Genomic DNA, 17,350 nt, shown 5'->3' with positions numbered 1-17,350 from the left:
ACAGAGAGACGGGGAGATAAGGCGAAAATGAGGATGAGGATGAGCAGGGATCAGCCGCGGCCTGTATTGTTAGATGGATGCTTTAATGAATTGGGGGCTTAAAGCTATACTCGATTTGACCAGTTAAGATGATACACATCGTTACCGGATTTGCTACCTACTCTTGAATAACGTACAACTAAACCTCTATGTAGGGGGTTACACTTTGAGCGACTTGAAATAGTAATGTTTGCTTGTGGCATCGTACCATTCTATCACAACAACGCCAACATTCTTTGTTAAGCGGAATGAACAAGAATAGTAGAAGTTTGCCGAGGGGTCTTAGCACAGCCATGAGCCAACAAACGATCCCATCTCCACACGACCCAGACTTTAAACATATATTATTTCAATCTTAAGGACGGGGAAAAATGTGATCCATGCGCAGCGTCTACCGACCCAACCGGGATACACAGCCTTATTAGGTATTAAGGGATAGGGTACAGGATTCCATACATACCTATGTAGATCAATCCCTTGTTCTTTCCAACGTGGATCGGTCGTAACGGGTATTGCTGTAGGGCCTTTTGAGGCTCTCAGGTAACGTCCACTTATTTGTCAAACGAGCCGAACATTGTAACCTAGAGCAATCTTAACAGATACCTTGTTGTTGTCGTCGTTCGACTGAAAATCAACACAGCCTTTTATATACTTAGGCATTTTAGATATGTTTCTGGTTACTCGACAATTCTCAAGTCATGCACGTACGAAGTAGATAGATGCGTGTAGTAGCCCACCATGGCAAGCGAACGACCTGATATACTTGTAGCCATTGACTTAGGAACGACTTACACAGGCAAGTAGCATATATCCACCGCTCCATCTTCGTTATATCGTGCTTACTTACCTCTGCGTAAAAGGTGTCGCATGGGCGCGACCGCAGCGGAATCAGACTCTGCAAAGCCCTATCCAGATCATACATAACTGGCCTGGCACCTCGACTAAGAATGAACAGAAAGTTCATACTTGTCTTGTCTATAATGATGACGAGAGCTTGTCATCGTGGGGCTATTTGTGCGAAGATGAAGATATGACAGATAAGAAGAAGCGGGAATTCTTCAAGATCTTTCTCGATCAGCGGACGTTGGAGGATGCACACCGCCGAAACGTGGGCCAGACACCTAGCTCGGTCTGCGATGCGCAAAGGTCAGTCTCTGACTACCTACGCGAGGTTTACTCGCACGTCAAGTCAACCGTGGAGTTGCATACCGGCATAGGCCACGTGGGATGGCAGGAACTGATTGTCGAATTCATCTTCAGCGTCCCGACGACGTGGAGAAGCCAGGAGATAATCAACTCGTTCAAGAAGTGTATCGAAGATGCAGGGTTTGGCATCGAGGGGCGATACCACACGGCCAAAGTCGAGTTGACAGAGTCTGAGGCGGCGGCCGTCGGTACCATCAAGAACTCACCTGTGGTTTTTGAAGCAGGCGAAATTTTCCTGTCTGTCGACGCAGGAGGGGGGACTACAGACCTCGCCCTGATGCAGGTTGTCGAGGCGCGGCAGCCGTTTCCGTTACTATCTCAACTGAATCAAGTAGACGGCGTTGGGATTGGCTCGACCTTAATCGACCAGGCTTTCGTAACGATGATAAACAATCGTCTCAGTCGGTTTTCTAGTTTAGTAGACCAACTCCCTCCTGACTGTGCTGCAAGACTTGTCAAGAGCGAGAGATATCGAACAACGAAGCATAAGTTCGGGGAGCGAGTTTACCAATCAACTTGTTATAAGCTCCCCTTAGAAGGTGTTCCTTACAATCTCAGTCACAGTGGCGCACAGATCGAGCTCGGTAGGATAGTAGTCTCATGGTACATCAGTTCTAGACGCCATATTGGACCAGTTTGGATCTAACAAGCCTCAAAAATAGGGAGGAGATGCAGTCCCTCTTTGACCCGCACGTCGAGGGTATCATGAAAAAGATACACGAACAGCTAGATTGGATGTTAGCTAATGGCATTAATCGGCCGATAGTAAGTTTACACAATAGCTTCACCGAGGACTAAGAGGCTGACACACCGAATTCAACTAGAGCTATATGATTCTATCCGGCGGACTTGGGAGCTCCAAATACGTCCGCGATCGTATTCAACATGAAATGATGACTAGCTCATACCCACACGCCCATCAAGTCAAGGTATTACAAGCCCCTGATCCGCAACTGGTTGTTGTGAAGGGTTTATTGTTAGACAGATTACAAAACCTGGAGTCCGGACTGGTTCCAGTCATAGTAAGTAGAGTAGCCCGGGCGAGTTACGGTCTTATATGCAAGACAAAGTACAATCCAGACATACACTTCGATGAGGATATTAAGACGGACGCTTACGACGGAGAGCAATATGCTATGGGCCAGATCGACTGGCTTATTAGAAAAGTATGCATTATACACTCCTATTTTCTCTGACAAATACTAAAGTACCTAACCTACTCACTTACCAAGGGCGACTCTATAAACACGAATGTTCCCATCATTACGACTTACACCAAGAAAGTGGACCCGAAAGATTCGAACCGCAGTTGGGATTCGATTGTCGTGATTTCAGACTTGGATCCTTACCTTTTACCACGCAGCGTTAATCAAGGTGAGTCACCCGAGATGTTATAACACCCAATAACGTGTAAATAACGTATATTTCGTGCTCATTCCTAGTAGAAGGATTCAAACAGCTCTGCGTAGTAAAAAGCGACACCACGGGGATAAGCCACAGCGATATGGTTATGAAGCGTAAATCAAGAAGGTTCTTGTTCCACGGCAAGAAATTCTACCTGTGCAGTTACGAGGTCCGGGTTCTCGTAGCCCCCGCGGAGCTGAGATTCGAGCTGTGGTTTGCCGGGCAGAAGTTCTCGGGGAACCACGAGCCCATCAAAATCACCTGGGATGCCGAAGGATCTAAAGTCGGCGGATAATAGTTAATCAAAAGCAGGTCTTGGGTTGGATAGCCTGATATATTCATGTCATAACTTGAAGCTAATAGTAAAGTAATATGAAAAACCTTCATCGATATATCAGTCGATATGGGGTATTTTCTTCATTGTGCATAGAGCCCCGTGGCTGCTACCAGTTAAAGGGGTAGGTGGGATAACTACGCCGCGACTCTAAATACACCTGATTCAATAAGCAGGCCGATTCAGCAGATCCTTGATCTTGTCCTTCATGCTTGTGCTACTTCGCCGACGCTGCTGAGGATGATCAACCGTGTTGGTGGCGTGGCAGTCGCCGCTGGAGGGGTGCCGAGTGGTACCGATGCGGTTTGTCCGGCCTCACCAGCAGGGTCAGTATATTGTATCATGTGGTTCTTACATTATATAGGATATTTAGTAATGCTCACACACGAAGTCACCTCTTCCAGCGTCGTCGATCACTGCCTGGTACTTCTCCTTGGCCGCGAGAAAAGCCTTTGACATGTTGGGATTATTTTGAAATATTGTTTCAATCTAAGTGGTGGTATGATGCTCAGATGGCTTTGAAGTTAAACCTAAGGTGTGTAGGTTGAAGGTTTGAGTTCACGTTCACCTTATAGATCGATTAGACCTCCACCTATATATATAGAGAGAAATGTATCGGCCATGTTAGCTGGGGGTTGACCCCTCACTGTGATATCAGCAGGTTGGAGGTTGAAAGCTTCTATTGGGGTGATCTACATTGTTCGACTTCATCCTAAAAGGCAATTGGCTGTTGAGTATCAATGAGCAGAGAATGACGGAGGCAGTTCATGACTCCGACGTAGTGAAGTCTCCGTACCGGTACCTATAGTCCTATGCAGGTAAAGAATATCTTAAGGGGAGCGGGGTGAGACATCTCAAGATTGATAGGACATCGAGCATCACCAGGCATTTAAATAGATTCGTCTGGTAGCAAGTTGTCAAGTCGAGAGGAGAGATCAAGGAGCTCGAGATGATATTTCATACAGCAGCCCTGCCAAGTTATATTTATGTTAGCTAACCACAACGTTGCTGAAAATGGCTGTGACTTGTCTAAGACCATGTAGCTGAAATTGACGTCAAATGCAAGACAAGACGAAAAAAGGGACCATATGAATTATTCCCCAGGTTTGAGGCTTTCAAGTACATAGGTACATTAGGTATGTACATAAGGAGATCGTAACTGGAGTACGAAGGGTTTGTACCTTAGGAAGTACCTACCCAACATAAGGTAGCGCTAAAACGTAATTACCACTAAGATGGGCCAAACTTTCAATTTATTTTCGTAACCTGATTGGTAGATCCTGCCCAGCCCCCCAAATCCCTACCACCATCGAACACGAGCACGGTCCACCTTTCGATCGTTCTAAACTTGTTCTTGCCAAACTTTGGCTAGTGGAACTTTCCCAGCCATGCAGCCATGTCTCACCCTTTTTTTTCCATGGCAACGAAGCGCTAGAAACTCCATTCTTTAGCCAACTTCCAACCACCACCACCACCACCCCATCATTCCCACCTTCCAGCCCAGCCCAGACGTTTGGCCGAGCAACGAAGCCAGACGCAAGGACAAGTCGTTCAGCCCTGGCCATGTCATAGTACAATACCGTGTTAGCAGGGCCTTAATAGTCATTCGTTCTAATTTACATACTGCTGTTAATAATACTAATTATACTGCGCCCCTCTCCTCGCTTTACTTTCGTTTCCTCTTCGAGCCCTCATCGAGCCCTCATCGCCTGGGCTCCATGAGATCATCGGCATAGCGCAATCCCGTCCAATAGTAACGACTACCACATATCTCACCCGCATCATTCGTTATCCTCTACGTTTTACCCTCTCGCGTATAATCACGCCGAATAGGTATTAAGTAAATCGCTCGTCGTCGCCGCCGACAAGATGGGTGGTTTCGGGGACTTCACGGATATATGCCACACGGCACCCTTGCCGTTGTGTCCGTCTGTCGGTCCCGTCACTTCCATCTCGAGCGGTGTCGGCGTCGAAACCGACTGCTTCGCGCGAAATATCGAGCTGGCCAATACCATCATCTTCCAGGGCGCATCTAGTTTCATACACATTATCGCTCTGGTCATGACTATAATGATGATCTTACATGTCCGAGGGAAATTCACTGCCGTTGGTAAGCACCATTCGTATTAAGTAACCTACAGAGCGATTCGTATAATCCTAACCGAAGTCCGTTTGCAGGTCGCAAGGAAATCTTAGCCTTCTTCTACTTTTACATGCTACTGTCGTTCATATCCCTCTGCGTCGATGCCGGTGTTGTTCCTCCAGGCTCCGAACCTTATCCATACTTCGTTGCCATACAATCCGGTCTCACGTCCGCGCTGATCACCTGCCTATTAATCAATGGATTCGTCGGCTTTCAGCTCTACGAAGACGGCACCCCCTTGTCCGTATGGATGCTCCGGCTCTCCTCCTTTGCAGCCTTTGCTGTCTCGTTCCTCGTATCGCTAGCCACGTTTAAGTCATGGGCCGGCATGGGGCCGGCAAATACAGTAGGCCTATTCACGGTTCTATATCTCCTGAACGGCGTACAACTCGTCATTTACGTAGCTCTGCAGATCTTGCTCGTGTCCCGGACCTTAGAAGACCGTTGGCCGCTAGGAGATATCGCCTTCGGCCTCTTCTTCTTCATTGTGGGGCAAGTCATATTATATGCGCTCAGTTCCACGATTTGCCAAGCGACTAGTCATTATGTTGATGGCTTGTTCTTCGCAACAACCTGTAATCTGCTTGCCGTCATGATGGTTTATAAGGTAGGCCCTGCTCACATTAGCCTTAGCACTCAAGTTTTCTAACGTTGAATTTGTAGTATTGGGATTCGATCACGAAAGAAGACCTCGAGTTCTCCGTAGGTACACGGATGAATAACTGGGAAGTGAAAGAGCTTCTTCCCGAGGAAGAACGCCGTGCTACTGTCTATATGGACGAGCCTTACGGTCACTCTAGCCCTTACGACCATTCCTCCTCTCCTTCAAGAAACCGAATGTCCCGCTATTAGTTGCCCGGTATTGCGGAATCTTCGCACGGCGAGAAGGAAGAATCCGAGAGAGAAGATTGCAAGAAAGGAGAGATTATCTGCGTCGAGGTGACTTGAAACGTTCAGAAGTACGTTGCATTTGCGAGGCGTCTTGGTTTGGCTGGTGAGCTTATGTGGGTTCCATTGGAGCAGTAGATGAACATATTCAATATCAGGGTGTTGGCACTTGCAGCGATTGCAGGATTAGGATTGCATGCTTAAAATGGGTCTGATGTGGAAACTGCAGCGACGACCGAAGTCGAGTAATATACCTATATATTGTACATACCGAGTATTCAACTAACACGAATATACGAATCTATTTTGATGGAATTTGAATGAACAGATGCCCTTGCGGCGTTTGCACAGGTACCTATTGATTGTCTGTAAACACTTCGGTTTGGGCATGTAGGCGTCAGGCGCTGTCGTGTTTTATGTAGTGAAGCCTTCGTTGACTATTTATCAAGGTCTGCTTTGGCCGAAGGGTTGGTATTGAGACTCCTGACCAGACCCAAAGAACCATACATAATACCTTAGAACGCCTTGGCATAATCTTGAGGTGTTCTCGTGAGACTCTGGCTTTGTCTAGAACTAGATCCCGTATCGACTTATCCACCTTCCCTAGAGGATGTAAAATTGTCGTCTCTTCTTTTGGACCCAACCATCGTCTCGGAGTATATAACGCCACTCTACCACCTGTTGGCGATGGGACCGGGTTCGTTATATATGTCGGTTGTTCAGTTGCTCATCGTCAAGAGTGATGGCTCCAGAGCCTAAAAACCAGGCAGGCCATACTGGATATCACGGACGCCGATATACGGTCTCGTCAAATCCTGGTAGCATATATCCGAGCCTGGCATGGTATGATAAATATATAGGCCATTTCGTAGCTTCAGAATCATCAGCGCCTTTCAGTCTCCGTCGTCGTTAAAGCTGAGCTTGATCTTCTTCGCCTTCTTCTTGGTCTGCTTCGTTCCCGATTTAGCGTCAGCGGCGGGTTTATTGCTGTTCTTTGCCGAAGAGCTTTCTTCCTTCTCTCGGCCTTTAATGCTTCTTGATGGTTTTTGCCCATCGTCCTCAACCCCGTCCTCGTCGGCACCGCCAACCACCCGTCCCACCTTGCGCTTTTTGCCTGCCCCGATGCCAGCTATTTTCTCCTTTTCCCTCTCTTTCTCTTTCTCTTTCTCTTTCTCTTCCTCGCTGTCTATTCCGGCATTATTCCTACCGTCTACGTCGTCATCTGCAGAAACGTCCGCGTCTGCGTCCGCGCCGGACGGGAGAGCGATGGTGTTCCCCGCCTCGTCGACGACGAGAGGCGCGTCCTCGGCCTCCTCGCTGGCGGACCGCGGCCGTGCTGCTCGTCGTCGCGCAGCTAAGATAGGGTCCGGGGAGTCGGAATCGCGCTGCTGTTGGTGTTGGCCGCGGAGCTTGGCTAGGAAGGGAGGTAGATCGCTCGAGTAGGCAAGATTCTTGGAGGTGATTTTTGGCTCGTGTTGTTGAGAAGACATGGTTTGGTGCTTCTCCGTCTCTCAGGCCAGTTTTGTTACTAATATCCTAGACCTACACCTTGTAGGGAATTATTATTTGTGGTCAAGAGGGAGGAATTATGTATATGTACCTAGGTAGTATGTAGTAGAGGGACTGGTTCCCTGCGCTAGTAACAATGGGTCTTTAGCTCCAAAGATCTTTTATGTAGGTAGGTACCTAACAGAGTACCACCTAGGTACCTATTACTTAATGCCTTAGGTACCTAGGTACTTTGTATTACTTAATTCCATACGTTACATACATAGGTACATAAGGTAGGTACACCTCGTATAAGAAAGTCTACCATGCTTTACAGCTTTCCCTAAGTGGTTTAATAACATTTTCGCAGTACTCGACCAAAAATTCATCCCTCTTCCAATCCTGCAACCGACTCGAACAAATGCGTAAACACCCTTCAATCGCAGCACAATGATATTCTGATAAATTATTCGAGGTTTGGAGCCATTTGACTGCCGCTAGCATTCTGTCGCCCTCGGAATCTAATGTGTCCCTTCCCATCCACATCTCGAGTGGCTTATGGTTCCAGATTTCCAGTAGTAGTATTGCCAGTTCTATCAAAACTGGTTTCGGATCCGGACCCCTGGCAGTGTTCGGTCTCTTTGCTTGACTCTTCTTCACCACTTGTTCTACGAACGGCCTGACTGTAGCTGTTTCCGCATTAGATACTTTCGGTAGTAAGAATTTGATTCGTCGGCTATCGAACGTTGAACATTTCGCTGACACTTCGACTTCTGGCTCGTAGGAAGTTCGAGAAGCATTGACTAGAGCCTCTTGTAAATCGCCATTCAGTTCAAGGACAAGGCTGAATATGGTTTGAACATGACGCCGTTTTTTATCTTGCAAGGGCATACGGCTCTCCAGCTGCAGCAGAACTTTATGCCCATTTGAACAATCGCACGTACAGACTTCACGCATAGCTGCGAATAGTGGTGCTATACTGGCCTTGACCCGTCGGAATGTCTGGGCAAGTTGAGCTGCCTTGCGTGTGGGTTTCGGATTATATTCTTGATGTTTTTGCATGGCATCGATCAGGATTTTGAGACATTGCCGATCATCACGCAATTGAGCAATCAAGTCCCTTAATTCGCTTCTTCTAATTGTGAAATTAATGCTCTTAGTGAATCCGAATCCTCCTCTGCCATTGTCGTTAATGGCTAGAATCTTACTCAAGTCATAGTCATCCTCTTTCGCCTATTGGAATATTAGCAATGCCAGCCGGGACTCTTCTGGTGCTTGGGAAGAAATACGTTATGAGGGCGAACAATGTGTGTTAACTTCGTCACAATAGTCTTGAGGCGACTCTCATATCTTCTTAAGATTTCCAAAAATTTATTATGGAAAGAGTCAAAAAATTCTTTCATCTCATCACTATCCGTCATCTTTCGCAATATTTGAACACATTCTTCTTCTGATGGGATGCCGGACCTGTTTACGACTTCCTCCACTCCGACCAGGCGCAATAGCTCGACGATATCAAGGTGAAAGGCTAGTTTCTGGTCGAGTAGTGCTTGAGTTAGATGGGAAAGTAGAACTTTCCATTGAAGCATCGATGCCAGTGCACCCTTGGACGCCTTGTAATCTTCCACGGCAGAAATAACCAGGGGAATGACCCCCAGAATCACGCCAGCGATCTCAAATCCTGACATCGAGCTTCACTATAGGTTAGATACTTAGGTAGGTATGTATAGAGCAATTCAGTAGAGGCAGCAATAAACAAAAGACCTCCTCATCCAAATATTTCTAAATGGAGTCAATCGAGCTTAAACGTACTGGAGAAATTATATCTAGGGCTTTCGATGAACTAGATACTCTCCCTACTCTTGACCAGTGAGTGTCCTTGGCAGAGTTGCCAGCGTAATTTATTCCTTGGCGAGAAACAGCGGTTCAGGATGTGGGCATATGGCCTAGGTCTATATCAAATCGGACATGCATCACTAGATTATCGTGTGCGAGATGTCACCATTATCAAAGACCGCCTGGCCGATATTCTGGCGAATTTACAAGAACATCTCGAGAGCCTGTTGTCTATTTTCAAAGGCGAGAGAGTCCCATTCGAGCAGAATGCCGATATTGACATAGATTCCGATCGAGGCTCTACCGATGAAGACTTGACCAATAATGATACCACATCCAATATCAGCTAACAAAGTACCTTGAGCGATGACAGGTCTTTTCATGAGATCGACTTCCGCCTTGACAGCTTAAAGGAAGGTCTAGACGCACTGTATAGTTTAGCAACAAGGATTAGAAACCCACGCAACCGACCCCAACGTCCGAACACCCAGCTTTATAAAAATGTACCAGCTGAAAGCCGATCTAAGTACATAGAAGAGCGAGAAGAGGCAGAGATTAAAGTGGTAGAATATGAACTGCGCGAAAAACTGAGGCTGGAACTGAAGACAAGTGAGGGCAAATCCGAGCAAATGACAGAGGAAGAAATCGATCGTTATATTACAGAGCACCTCTGGCTCATTCGCAGGACGGGTATCGCTAATGCTCGCCGTAGGCAGCAAATTGTTTACTGGAATATCCATGCCACAAAGCTGAGCCAAGCGCGTACCCAGAATGGACCGCCCATACAGATTCACGAAAAGTCCAACGAAAAGAGTCGTGGTATCAGGCTTCTGAATCCTCTCCAGTACGAGCAGGCAGGTCAAGTAGTAAGATATTACTGTATATATAGGGCAAAACATGATGTTAACTATCTCCTATAGGCTACATATTTTCCATGACTTGCAACCGTACCACTGTACCTACAAGGATTGCCATGATCCCCACAGACTCTACGGGACACGTCAAGACTGGGTCAACCATGAAAGCCAACATTCTCAAGTATGGCATTGCCGAGATCATAACGAAAAGTTTGAAACAGAATCCGGATATATAGACCACCTGAGGGCACTGCATCCTGAAGTTGATATGAAGGGTTCCCTCTTAGAACTTATATCCATCGCTATCGAGCCCTCTCTTAGATCAAGTCGTGACTGTCCCTTCTGTCTCAAAGATTTTCCCGAGATTACGGGTATGGACATTCATATTGCTTCCCATCTTGAATAGCATGCACGACGCACGCTACCTCTGGACGAAGACAAATTAGAGGGATCGGATTACTTGTCGGATAGCCAAAAGGTCCAGCACCACGGACGCCGAGATTCTATCGCTAAGGACTTCGAGGATGAAGAAGAACCGTTTACGACTGCCACAATCACCCCCCAAGTTAATGAGCAGAACCGCAAACAAGATGTGATAGAAAACAGCTCGAACCATGTATCTTCTACGGAAAATAACAACAGTCTAGAATCATGGTTCAGTGGGCTCAAGAAACTTCTGGATGATACTCCCAGTGAAGGGACACTATCCGCAGAAGACCCTACAAAACGCACAGCTCCCGGAGAGACTACAGCAAACTATCAATTAGAAACATTTTCGAGAGACGATCAAGAAAAGGCTCAGCATATCCATGATCAAAGCAAAGAGGTTGCAATAAACTACCAGCCAATAAGGTTTCTATTAGATAACCCGAATAGCGTTCAACATATCAGTGACCGAGGCGAATATATTTTAACGCTCTTCGTAATACTCCCGGTCAGCATATCCTACCCCAGATATACCAGCCAATAACCCATAACATTACCAAAATCCACGAAACCATTGAGGAGGAGCTTGACCTCTCTCAAGTCTCCAGTGCTATGGATCACGGTAAAAGATACATCCCGAGGGACAAGCTTCAGGGCATTCTTACTGTCAAGAGGATTCGAGCCATTGTAACCCTACCCTTCTTCCAAGACTTCCCGAACAAGGACGACTTAACTAGACGCATATATTATGGATCAACGGATTCAAACCCTCTTTCAAAGTTATTGGCCGTCTTCGTCGGGATCGGGAAACTAGAAGACTTCCCGAAATGTATCGAAGAGGGAATAGATGATGGTTGTCTTCCAATGACAGCAGACAACCTTAGCGATGGTAAAATGTCTCTCTACTGCGAAGCACACAAGACGCACCATGCGACTATCAATAAATTTCGTCGACCTAACCACAGATTACAATTTACGCAGTGGTCATACAGGGTAATCGCACCGTGTATCACGTCTACGAAACAGGAACATTCTCACTGCTATCTACACGCCAGTGACATTTTCCCCATGCCCTCTGGGAAAAAACTACAGAAGCAAGACACGATGAAGCAACATATGACGAAGCAAGACAACAAACCGCAAATGACGGAGGTGGCGTTTGCATATGGCGGGTTTAGTGAAGTGTATCAAGTCAAGATTGGTAAGAGTCATCAATATTTTGAAGATATAGGGGTAGGTTCAAGAGATTCCTTGACGACATTATGGATGACGAGCCTAATTTCTTACTAGATACGCCATCCCGAGAAAATGTTTGCTTTGAAGAAGCTCATCTCTCATGATCGGAACAACTTCAACTTGGAACTCTCATCCCTGTTATTCTGTATGGATGAATCCATTAAGAAGAAAGCCGATAAGCACGTCATCCAGCCTCTTGCGACCTTTGAAGTTGAAGAGCCCGCAGTTGATGGTTCGACTTATTATATTCTCTTCGACTGGGCTGAGGGTAATCTTAATGATTTCTGGAAGAAGAACGATCATCTTGTCGGGGTCAGGGATCATTGTAGATGGATGTCTCGTGAATTCTATTCACTCTGTTTGGCGCTCGAGTGTGTTCATAATGAACGCAAAGAGACATTGAAGTTCATCGACAAAACCGCGCTTGAAAAAACCCTATCAGGAAGACCTCACGATGCCAACAACTTATATGGGCGCCACGGAGATATTAAGCCGGATAACGTCCTTTGGTTCGATCCCCCCCAGCGACCACCACCTCAACAAAGGCATTCATCATCGAAACAAGGACCTTCGTTACCAGGAAATCTTGATAGACTAGTTCTATCTGATTTTGGGCTTGGCAGACTACATACTCAAGTCTCTCGATCGAATCGAGATCCAAGGAACATCGCCAGGATAGAGACATATAGGGCGCCAGAGTTTGACCTAAACGATGGTAAAATCTCTCGCGCATCCGATATTTTTAGCCTTGGGTGCGTATTTCTCGAATATGTTACCTGGTTTTTATTAGGAAACGAAATCGTGACAGAAAAGTTCCCTACCCATAGACTCGAGTCAGATATCTACACATTTGAGTCAGATACTTTCTTCAACATTCGTTTGGATGCGCAAAGCGGCAAACAGCGACCCTTTCTAAAAGAAAGTGTCAAATTTTGGATCGAACAGCTCCAGAAGCACGAAGATTGCAGTTGGTACTTACACCAACCCCTTGATATCATAAGGGATAAGATGCTCGCACCAGACCGTGAGAAGCGAATCCATATTATGGAACTTATTAAGGATATGGATGTACTTCGTCAAACATGTGAAAGGAATGTCAGCTTCTATTTGAAGACCAAAAGTGAATCTTAGGTTTATCAATACTGTACAAGGTAATATTCAGCATCAAATACCACCAACTTCAAGTAGGATCAAGAGATATAGGGCCAGTGCTGGTTAAAGATGGCACGGGTTGGCGTTAAGGTTTTGATAACAGTTTTTCTTTATATTCCACAACAATATACTCGCCTTTTCCCAGCGTTGGAGTTGGTGATACGAAAATAATTTTAAACCCCGTGCTAAGATGTATTCGACTATATTGTTAATGGATATGTTTGACTGGAGTGCCCAAGATGGAGGCTCTGTTGTGTCCAAGTACATCTGGCTGTTTGCCACGCTCGCAATTGGACTCACCGCCATCACAGTCTACGCCTGGTATCACATTACCATCCAGCGTGAGAGAAAAGCGGACGAAGAAGCCTCGGAACTACAAGTAAAAAAGGAAAAGTTGGTTTAAGACAACTTCATCATATAGTATATAGTATTAAAGTAGGCAGGATTTATATTTTGAATCATACTCAATTACATGCTTATATTTAATAAAAGGTCCCTATTCCAAATCATCACGCCAACAACCTAATTCCAGCCGTAATACATATACCTTTTTACGACAACAAGGACAGAAATAACGCAATCCATGTTCCAGGTGCCTCTAACATTATTACCAATTCGACAACACCGCCATCAACTCTTTCTGGTTTCATTTTTATGGAAACACATCTTTCTCCCGTTTATTACATAGAGTATCCTCATTAAACGTCATGATATTCGTGCCGTGTTGTTTTCGGATATTCTAAGTGTCCCTGGAGAAAAATGGCCTGGTTAGATAACACCGACGTGATATATAACATGGAATGAGGATGGATCACGTACAGCAATGCCAAGGTCAGATCGCCGTGGATGCGAGCCTTGAGCGTTACCTCCACCTCGAGGTTAAGGTCGAGACGCAGCTTGAGGGTGTCCGACTTGCTCTCACTGCCACCTTGCGGCTGCTGCATCATCTGCTGTTGTTGCTGTTGCTGCATCATCTGTTGCTGCTGCCTCTGTTGAAGCATCTGCTGGTCATCTTGCTGTTGGAGTGGTTGCACCGACCCGGGGCGACGTCGGTTGCGGCGACGAGTGCGAGGCGGTCGCGATGTTTCAGATGCATGGTCTGAAATATCCGAGTGGTCTGTCTCCTGAGTCGCCGCCTGCCGCCTCTGAGGCTGCTGTTGCTGCTGTTGCTGCTGCTCATCACCGCTGGAAGACATTGTATCTTATGTAATATAATAGTAACAAGATAGATGGGTGAAGTTGTTTTTTAATATAGCGAATATAACGTCAAAATTAATTAAAGGTTAGCTTTATCGACCAGTCCGTTGGAGCGCGGCTAGGTGCTTATTTGTAGAGGAAGCTCGTGTCTGAAAGCTTGCAAATGGCAGGATTTCCAACATGTACGTTACTCGAGTCAATCGACGATAGGGGCTGAAATTCAACGTCACCGTTTGATGCACCTCCCACCTATAATGTGGCTCATTCAGAAGGGGATGAGCCAGTCATATACTTAAAAGTTCGTACTGAATCCTGATTTCGAATCTCTTACATCATGAGGTGATACGGGAATTAAGGTATTCCCTGACTGATAATTGTTAGCGGTCGAATCAGAGGCCGCACCGCAAGCCTTATGCGGTAATTGGTAATTTGACGTTGAAGTCCCCACTCTTCCCGCTCTTCCCATTCTTCCCACTCTTCCCACTCCGCACCCTAAATTAGGTAGGTACCCTAAGCCTTATATCCCCACCATCTTTCCATAAGGACAGGGGTCATTACATACTGGTCATTAGTATATTCCTGTTCGATCTCTACGATCTCTCCTTTACCTGCACGTAATCAATACGGAGATTCGTACGCTTTTTTCTTTCGTTACCATGTAGTTTAACCTAGAGTTTCGAGCGCATTGGCTAAATTGTCCGTGACTTGTCTGAGGTAATAAGCCATAATACTCGCTTCGCAGCTTGTCGGCAACAAGTTTAGAATATGTGTTATTACAGCTGCCTGATTCCAACTATCCACATAGAGACACATGCACATGATAGAGGAATCCATCGTTATCGTAACCTTAATAGTTGATGTGATACGCGACCCCTTGGTGTACCTTACTACCTTATGCGAATTTCCCTGCCTTATACGATTATATTTTGGCTCTATATATGTGTGTGTATGTGTGTATTTTACGTTGTGGTTTCTTCTTCTAGGTTATACATTTAAAAGCAAAAAGTATATACAATCACTTAGACCGTTCTAGGTTGAATTACTACGGATGTCACTTGCTCCCTTGTGTAGAAAGTAACATGATGCGTGATGCGTGATCACACAAAGAAATATATAGCTTAGGTACCTAACATAGGTACCTATGTAAGCATACACTACAACTTATTCCATATAACTCCGGGCATAAGTTTAAATTAATTCTATTACTTTATTTAAAGCTACTTAAACTACTTTAAATTACAATTCATTCTGTGAAATTCCAGGTATAGGGTTAAAACAACTCCGCTGCTTTATTCGCTGCTTTATTTGAAAAGGGGCATGTTTCCTTCTTTTCCTTTTGTGGCAAATTTCTCGTAAGGTCTTCATTAGCTTGGTTCTTCCGTCTATATTATGGCTACTGTGGGCAATCCGGATGTGTTGACTCATGATAACATTAGAATACAGTTATTGCAGCGCCTTAGGGGATCCAGCGTTAATATTCCAGATCTATGGCATTTCATAAGCCACTGGCCTCAGAGAGTTCATGGAGAAATCGAACGGCTAGATGAAGACATACAAAGGGTACTTGCAGGGTATGATGCCCAAGTACTAACCTAGCAACTTACGACTTCTAATACGCTGCAGCTTATTCCCTTCCCCAAGTGACGAGGGGCGGCTTCGAAAGATGAAGGCTTCCAATTTTGCACTTTTTGGGGCTTTGTGGTGGTCATTTGCGCCATTCGAGGCTTTACGGATCGGTACATATCTATGTATCTGGGTAAGACCTAGAGAATAACATCGTCCATATATCTGGGCTACTAATAGGTATATTTTGGGAGTTGTTTGCCTGGGATGACGGTACAGCATCATCATATGTCTAAGTAAAGGGTGGCTGGTTAACATTCTACTTGACTTAGAAACCGATTCGCTTGAATTCTCTGGTATCTCGAACGATGCGGATGCTGCCGCAAATTTTCGACATGAGACTGCTACCTATATTCAAGAAAGTCTGTCTGGGAAATCAGAGATTGACCTCATTCACATATCCACCAATCCGATCGTCACTAGCTTTAGACCTATAGGTGAAGCGATATCAAAATCTTGCAACGCGCGTGAGTTCACCTCATCCGTAATATATTTAGCTAATATTCCAAAGGCCAAACCAATACCTTGCTCGACGAGTTATTGTTCTACGTGAAAATGTGTGGGGAGGAGCAGCGATATCAAACAACCCCCTATCTACCAACGATTGAAGAATATAACCGCATACGAGCGGGCTCGAGCGCTGTAAGAGTCTGCTTGGCTGCTATGGAGTAAGGGCTCTAATTGTTGAAATTATACTTATATATTTCCTCTTCAAGTTTCTCGCATATACCAAGGAGCAATATACTAAAAACCACTAGATATGCCCATGGAATCAACTTGCCCGAAGAAATAATGAATAGTCAAAAGATGGAACAACTCTGGCACGAAGCAACTATTATTATCTCGACGTGAGCATATACTCTGAATGGCCTTATTGGCCTGGCTAATGGTCGCCCTTATAGTACTAACGACATCCTATCTATCAAGAAAGAAGTGGTGAGTTGGTGAAATAAATATATATTGTTTCTATCTATATCAACGTTAATGATCTGAAGGCGCAATCGCAACTTGATACACTTATCCCTCTCCTTATGCTCGAGTCTCGGTCCATCCAAGACGCAATTGACCACGCCGCCAATATCATAAGTGCTTCAATCAAGAGATTTGAGTCTGTAGAGGAAGAAATTTTAGCACAGTATTCCTCCATGCCCCACGCCCATGAGGACTTGCGTAAGTTTCTTGAAGGATGCAAATGTGCCTGTACGGGAAACTTAAAATGGAGGTAAGTGCTTCATGACACTATCTTGGCTCTCGGTTCAGCTGAGCTAGAACTGGATAATGCTGAAATATCAACTACATATAGCATCACCTCTGAGAGATATCAGATTGGTTGTCAATCGATGCAAGGCGGCATCCATGTTACCCTTTAGCGGTCTCGACAGAAGTAGATTTCAGAAGGGTAAGGGCTAGGACTGGTCAGGCAACGAGGATGGCATGTTAGGAGAAATATTACTGTCAGTGAGTTTGTGGATAGGGGCCTACATGTAGGGCACCGTAGTTTTGGGTAGAAGTAGGCGTCAA

General features: G+C 45.4%; 8 protein-coding genes across 8 annotated transcripts; 4 read left to right on the top strand and 4 right to left on the bottom strand.

Moving 5' to 3' along the window:
• The first annotated feature begins 556 nt into the window (after positions 1-556).
• Positions 557-3,084, top strand: F4813DRAFT_204676 (uncharacterized protein). The gene is made up of 6 exons (XM_049239590.1): positions 557-835; positions 900-1,848; positions 1,908-2,010; positions 2,070-2,411; positions 2,478-2,619; positions 2,691-3,084. Exons 1-6 carry the CDS (start codon positions 778-780, stop codon positions 2,942-2,944), a joined length of 1,848 nt encoding a protein of 615 aa, XP_049096543.1. The 5' UTR covers positions 557-777; the 3' UTR covers positions 2,945-3,084.
• On the bottom strand, positions 2,715-4,082 carry F4813DRAFT_370399 (uncharacterized protein). Its single transcript, XM_049244526.1, has 2 exons — positions 3,367-4,082; positions 2,715-3,297 (listed from the first exon to the last, which is right to left on the bottom strand). The coding sequence occupies exons 1-2, from the start codon at positions 3,440-3,442 to the stop codon at positions 3,149-3,151; spliced, it is 225 nt and encodes a 74-aa protein (XP_049096542.1). The 5' UTR covers positions 3,443-4,082; the 3' UTR covers positions 2,715-3,148.
• A 272-nt stretch (positions 4,083-4,354) lies between these two features.
• F4813DRAFT_370397 (chitin synthase export chaperone) lies at positions 4,355-6,323 on the top strand. Its single transcript, XM_049244525.1, has 3 exons — positions 4,355-5,093; positions 5,162-5,733; positions 5,790-6,323. The coding sequence occupies exons 1-3, from the start codon at positions 4,853-4,855 to the stop codon at positions 5,976-5,978; spliced, it is 1,002 nt and encodes a 333-aa protein (XP_049096541.1). The 5' UTR covers positions 4,355-4,852; the 3' UTR covers positions 5,979-6,323.
• Positions 6,324-7,629, bottom strand: F4813DRAFT_370396 (uncharacterized protein). Its single transcript, XM_049244524.1, has one exon. The coding sequence runs from the start codon at positions 7,502-7,504 to the stop codon at positions 6,908-6,910; it is 597 nt and encodes a 198-aa protein (XP_049096540.1). The 5' UTR covers positions 7,505-7,629; the 3' UTR covers positions 6,324-6,907.
• Positions 7,630-7,823: 194 nt separating this feature from the next.
• F4813DRAFT_398914 (uncharacterized protein) lies at positions 7,824-9,396 on the bottom strand (the record flags this gene model as incomplete). Its single annotated transcript, XM_049248106.1, has 2 exons — positions 8,792-9,396; positions 7,824-8,735 (listed from the first exon to the last, which is right to left on the bottom strand). Exons 1-2 carry the CDS (start codon positions 9,188-9,190, stop codon positions 7,824-7,826), a joined length of 1,311 nt encoding a protein of 436 aa, XP_049096539.1. The 5' UTR covers positions 9,191-9,396.
• A 571-nt stretch (positions 9,397-9,967) lies between these two features.
• On the top strand, positions 9,968-13,032 carry F4813DRAFT_398912 (kinase-like domain-containing protein; the record flags this gene model as incomplete). The annotated part of the gene is made up of 5 exons (XM_049248105.1): positions 9,968-10,182; positions 10,259-10,566; positions 10,633-11,021; positions 11,135-11,854; positions 11,912-13,032. The coding sequence occupies 5 exons, from the start codon at positions 9,968-9,970 to the stop codon at positions 12,986-12,988; spliced, it is 2,709 nt and encodes a 902-aa protein (XP_049096538.1). The 3' UTR covers positions 12,989-13,032.
• Positions 13,033-13,428: 396 nt separating this feature from the next.
• F4813DRAFT_204607 (uncharacterized protein) lies at positions 13,429-14,351 on the bottom strand. Its single transcript, XM_049239589.1, has 2 exons — positions 13,829-14,351; positions 13,429-13,758 (listed from the first exon to the last, which is right to left on the bottom strand). The coding sequence occupies exons 1-2, from the start codon at positions 14,203-14,205 to the stop codon at positions 13,749-13,751; spliced, it is 387 nt and encodes a 128-aa protein (XP_049096537.1). The 5' UTR covers positions 14,206-14,351; the 3' UTR covers positions 13,429-13,748.
• A 1,244-nt stretch (positions 14,352-15,595) lies between these two features.
• On the top strand, positions 15,596-17,239 carry F4813DRAFT_392567 (terpenoid synthase; the record flags this gene model as incomplete). The annotated part of the gene is made up of 8 exons (XM_049247299.1): positions 15,596-15,777; positions 15,830-15,942; positions 16,102-16,296; positions 16,341-16,497; positions 16,588-16,677; positions 16,732-16,765; positions 16,825-16,999; positions 17,133-17,239. The coding sequence occupies 8 exons, from the start codon at positions 15,596-15,598 to the stop codon at positions 17,237-17,239; spliced, it is 1,053 nt and encodes a 350-aa protein (XP_049096536.1).
• Positions 17,240-17,350: the final 111 nt, after the last annotated feature.

This window comes from Daldinia decipiens (genome assembly GCF_022478715.1).
Source record: "Daldinia decipiens strain CBS 113046 unplaced genomic scaffold F4813scaffold_36, whole genome shotgun sequence".
Lineage (NCBI taxonomy): Eukaryota > Fungi > Ascomycota > Sordariomycetes > Xylariales > Hypoxylaceae > Daldinia > Daldinia decipiens.
The sequence above is the reverse complement of the archived record's forward strand: the minus strand, read 5'-3'. Positions and strand labels throughout refer to the sequence as shown.